The sequence below is a fragment of the Mirounga leonina genome, unplaced genomic scaffold (assembly GCF_011800145.1).
Source record: "Mirounga leonina isolate KUSES-001 unplaced genomic scaffold, KU_Mleo_1.0 Mir_53, whole genome shotgun sequence".
Taxonomy (NCBI): Eukaryota; Metazoa; Chordata; class Mammalia; order Carnivora; family Phocidae; genus Mirounga; species Mirounga leonina.
In genome coordinates, this window is record NW_023270807.1 from 102,021,893 (window position 1) to 102,027,163 (window position 5,271).

The window sequence follows — 5,271 nt, forward strand, 5'->3', positions numbered from 1 at the left end:
CTTATGGCGAGAGCCCAAGCACAGCACTTCCACTGCTCAAATCTCGATACACAAATGGATTTAAAATTATCCACAAATGGATTTAAAATTATCTACCTTCCAGAAGACAACTATTGCTGTCAGTTTCTAGGCAGCCTTTGGTTTGGATGCTTTCTGGTAAACAAATGATTCATGCTAAGCCCTGCCAGAGCTCACCATTGAAGTGCTTCTCCAGAGAATCCTGAAGGCTGGCCTGTGTTTTTGAGCACAGCTGGGTCACAGCTTCGTGGTTCTTTATGAGCCCCGTCAGAGCGCTGCCCAGGCCCTCCAACTCAACAGAATGGTACTTGCGGCACAGACTGTTGAGATTTTCTTGGGTGGAGCTGATGTTGCTTTGCTGACTTTGAAGTTCCTTTTGCATTTCCTACAGAATGAAAGAATGCCATGGAGGATAGTCATCACATTAAAGGGAAACACCATACTCCACTATGGCACTTTTTAGAAACTGATGCTGCTGAAACCCGCTCGGTAATGTATGCACTGATGTGGGATTTTTTTTTTTTTTTTTTAGTGGTTGTAATAGATCTTCTGACTCTTGCACAATTTTGCCCAGTTCTCCTTGGGACCAACTGCAAAGAGCTGTTGAAAGGTACTAGGATTTGGGTTACAGTCTAGGAATCCAAGCAAATTGAGTAGGTTTCTCAGGGATTCCAGCCCATGACCTTGGGTTTAGTTGGTTGACTAGAAACTATTAATGGAGTCACCACCTAAGTTCACATTCTTTGATGGGCTCATAGGGCTTTGTTTCAGGGTCACAGGCCACACCAAAAGCACCAGTAGTTATTTTTAAAATACATGTCCTTCATCTTAAGTACAGTAAGAAAATATGCTAAAGAGAACAGATACATATGTTGAACAGTCAACTCACAAGCTTTACAGACAGTTGATCAGGAACATTATCTCTATGGATAGATGACATGGAAGTGGAATGTTGTCTCTCAACTATTTTTTTAAATATATTCTTCCCTAGATAAAAGCAGTTATACCAACCAATAAAAATAATTAAGAAATGAAAAACTATTTGGCATCCAAATTTGAAAATTCATGGAAATTCAAACAAGTCTTCTATAGGCTCTACCCATTTACTAAAAAATATATTAACAAGCATAGCTTATGAGCAGGTCCTACAGTAATGCAAGCTTTCTATTTTTAGATTATTTGTCTTCAATTCCTACCACCTGAATTCATTCCTCCAACTACAACTTACTTTGCTATGTCCAATATCATGAATTAGTTGGCCTGGTGTTAATATAGGTAATTGAGAGCAAAAGTTATATTTTTATTCCAGTCACCACAAAACAGGAAACCAATATTACCATTGGAAGTATATAAGCTTAATGATAGGTGATTACCTACCTTTACTTTTTTCAGCCCTTCCCATGTCTCAGTCTGGGCACAATTCTTCAATGATTCTTCTACTTTTGTCAGCCAGCTCATTATGTCACTAATAAATTTCTCCACCTGTGTACTCTGAGCAGTGAAATCTTTCAAGGTTCCTTTTGCTTCTTCAGTAATTTCTTTGGCATGCTCCAGTTTCTGCCTTAGGTCTGCTTCTATAAACTAAACATAATGTAAGATTTCATTAAAATCTATGAAGACCAGAACACTCATTCTGTAGGAATTCTGTTCATGTGCAGCTTCATGGTAAAAAACACATAAGCCTAACCAGGGATGCTAATTCAACTTTTCTAAGAAGGGAAATCAGTGGGTACAAGTGGTTAAATATTGTAAGTGATGGGAAAGTGGAAACAGTAAGGATTACAGTTGACATTGGACGTTAGAGTGGCAGTTCTGACTGAGGGTCCAAGGAATACGTAAGCTCATATTTCAGAAGCAGAGCTCAACCTACACAGAGTTACTAAGTTGGTGACCAAAACCCTGCTCTTACTTCTTCCTGGGAAACACTCACACATTTTATGCCCTGATGTAACCACTACTTTGAACAAATAGCACTGATGGATTTTATCATAAAGCAATTTTATTTTTGTCTCCCACTTTAAAGTATTCAGTGAGGCTACTTCTTCTCTCCTCCCAAATGATTTGTTTTGGGAGGGCTCCTGACTTCTCTGGGCCTAGAGATAATAAAAGGACTTACAAAATCACAATAAATTACAAAATGGTTTCAACTCCACAATTAAAACATCCAGGCCCATTTAATAATCAAAGCTTTGAACTTAAAGGCTTTTTCTTATCCCCAGCTCAGACCTGCTACAAACAGGAAGCCCATCTGAAGGAAAGGGCCAGGTGCCTCTTGGTCTTTCTTCACTTTCTTTCTTTTTTTTTTTTTTTTTAAAGATTTTATTTATTTATCTGAGAGAATGGGAGACAGAGAGCATGAGAGGGGAAGGGTCAGAGGGAGAAGCAGACACCCTGCTGAGCAGGGAGCCCGATGTGGGACTCGATCCCAGGACTCCAGCCGAAGGCAGTTGCTTAACCAACTGAGCCACCCAGGCGCCCTCTTCACTTTATTTCTATTCCCCCACATTCTACAGCTTCTGACCCCTATAGGCTTGGACGAAATTTTTGATGCCTACTGTGCTCCTAGGTGGGGTGACGTTTTGCATTCTCTCCTGTCACAGACCTTAGTCTGTGGGGTTTTCTGAGATTCCCCTCACCGCTGGGACCTCCCATTGACATTGTCTGCATACGAGTTACGCTCTCCTGTTTCTCCTTCAACAGGGGTGACGTTTTGCATTCTCTCCTGTCAAGGCCTTAGTCTGTGGGGTTTTCTGAGATTCCCCTCAGCTGGGACCTCCCATTGACATTGTCTGCATACGAGTTATGGTCTCCTGTTTCTCCTTCAACAGCCTGTGGGCAGCTCTAGATAACCTGAGATATCCACATACTGATGCTTTCTCCTTGCCTTTCCTCTGATGATTCACTTCTGGGCCAGGGGTCACACTCTGGTATTCCCAACAGATAATTCTAAGACGCACGCCACTCAAAACAATCGCTTCTCCTTTGGCAAATACATCAATAGCTAGCCCGCCCAACTTTCACTCATGAAGTCTCTCAGGGGAGTTAGAAAGGAGACTCCAGGGTCCACCAACTGCAGGGGCACATGTCACTCTCTCCAGATGGTACCACTGAAACTCTTCTCCTTACTTTGAGGTAAGGAACAGGTGTCCCGACACCTCTCTGTTGAATAAGTGTGTGGGGGGGAGGGGAGGGGAGAAAACGGAGAACAGCAGTAGCTCTCTCCCAACCCTGCCTCCATCTTAACTCTGCAAAAGTCCACCTGTTGCCCATTTATATCCTTGACACAGGCGACATGCATAAGCACTCCTTTTTAGTTTTCTATATTAGCACCCTTTGCCTCTTCTTGCTTCGGGTGAAATTCTAACATTCTGGTATATGTATATCATCCACTGAGGATACTAAGTGACAGATACACAGTCTCAGGTCAGAGCAAACGTGTAATCAAGCAAGATAGATGGGTTAGCAAGAAGCAATAAGTAAAGGACAAAGACACAACAGGAAGAAGGAAAACGTAGAGAAAATCCATGAGGGCAGCAACAAATGCACAGGTTAAAGCAAGGCAGCAGAACATGTAGCCTGGAGCCTGCTGGCTGCCGAAAGAGCCCTGACCCGTCCCCACTGGTTGCTCCCAGAGCTCCCTCACTGACGTTGTCCGGGCTTGCCGGTCGGATCCAGTCTAGCCTGCCTGCCCCCTGTGGGTCTGTGCCATCCACAAGTCCCAAAAGGAGGTTTGCAATGGCGATCTCACACACCCAATCACTGAGTAAATGAATTAGAAAAATATCAGTATTCCTAAGTGTGGTTTCTGTTCTGGTCCAAACACAAAATGGTCCATGAGGCAAGCTGGATGATACTACTTCCAAAATTTAGTAAGGAAAAGGGGAACTAATCTTATTATAATACTTGTATTAGAAATATGCTATTAATACTAACACAAGGAAACCTAAAGATGTTAATGTTTTAACCCCCCTATATGGTAAGATCCACATGTTTGCTTGAAATTATGATGATGATAACAATGAGAACATATATATGTATTATTTATAATATATAAAATTTATTTATTGTTACTATATATCAATTATATTAGAGATAGAGTCTAGTATATAGTAGTTATTACAAACCTGATTGAGTACTTACCTGAAGGTCTGGTGGTGTTTCTGGATTTTTAGTTAATTCTTTAAGATCATTAACTTTGCAATGAAGTTCTTCCAATCTCAAGGCTTTGTTTTTAACTTCAGACTGCCAAAATAAAAGACAAAGAGAAAAGGCATAACTTGTGCAAACACTGACATATTACATTTGGCACTTAATAATTCCAAGAGTTCACCCAACTTCAAGCTAGGGTTTAAAAAAAAAAAAAATCTCTGATTTTCTGAGGACTCATTATTTATGCATGTGGAAAAATGTCATCATTAACTTTCACATCGAATGTAAGGGAATATGCAGAACTTTCTTCCCACCTTCCTTTATTGGGAAAAAAAAAAAAAAAGCTCCTGGAAAAAATTAAACACTAACTAGAAAAGTCTTGAGTCAGTGGGGATTTTCAGTAACCATCATTTATTCATTAGCATTAATATCACTGGCTACCATGGCAGCATTAAACTTTTGAGGAAGCATTTCAAAGCAAATACACATTAGGAATGCCTAGTTACTATAGCCCATATGTAATATATCAGAAATGTTTCAAATAAAAATTTTAAATATTTTTATTTTAAACAAATACCTTTTTTATTTTTTGCCATTTGTTTGTTTATTTATTTATTTCACCAACACTCACACAAAACAAAGAAAAATAGGCAAAGAATCATTACTGAACAAATGAGATGCTTGTAAACTTCACTGTTTATTTGGGGCCACAAAGGACCATTTGATAAAGTATCCCTCTCAACTTAAATACAGCATTTTGGTGCTTTGTGGACACTAACAAACCTCCTGATGCCTTCATTCCAGAAGGTAATTTACTTACCCAGTGAGACATGATGAACTAACTGTTAGGCCCCCTGGCTTTCTCCAGGAGCAGGCTGAACAACTAAAGAATCACACCTACCCACTTACACACTTTATTTTTGAATTGCAACAGTGATGCACAATTAGGCTCTGGGCCGAATCCGGTCTGCTAATTTTATTGGTTGCACACCACACAGCCGGTAACATAAAGAAACCCGGGCGTCTGGGTGGCTCAGATGGTTAAGCGTCTGCCTTCGGCTCAGGTCATGATCTCAGGGTCCTGGGATCGAGTCCCGCATCGGG

The 5,271-nt window shown here is 40.5% G+C and overlaps 1 protein-coding gene across 1 annotated transcript in view; it reads right to left on the reverse strand.

Moving 5' to 3' along the window:
• The window catches only part of SYNE1 (spectrin repeat containing nuclear envelope protein 1), a 428,272-nt gene that overhangs the window by 235,781 nt on the left and 187,220 nt on the right, over positions 1–5,271 (reverse strand). The window contains exons 45-47 of the mRNA XM_034991032.1: positions 4,159–4,260; positions 1,396–1,599; positions 196–403 (exon numbers count right to left, since the gene is read on the reverse strand). Of these exons, the coding sequence (XP_034846923.1) occupies positions 196–403; positions 1,396–1,599; positions 4,159–4,260 (514 nt within the window). The remainder of the gene's footprint in view (positions 1–195; positions 404–1,395; positions 1,600–4,158; positions 4,261–5,271) is intronic.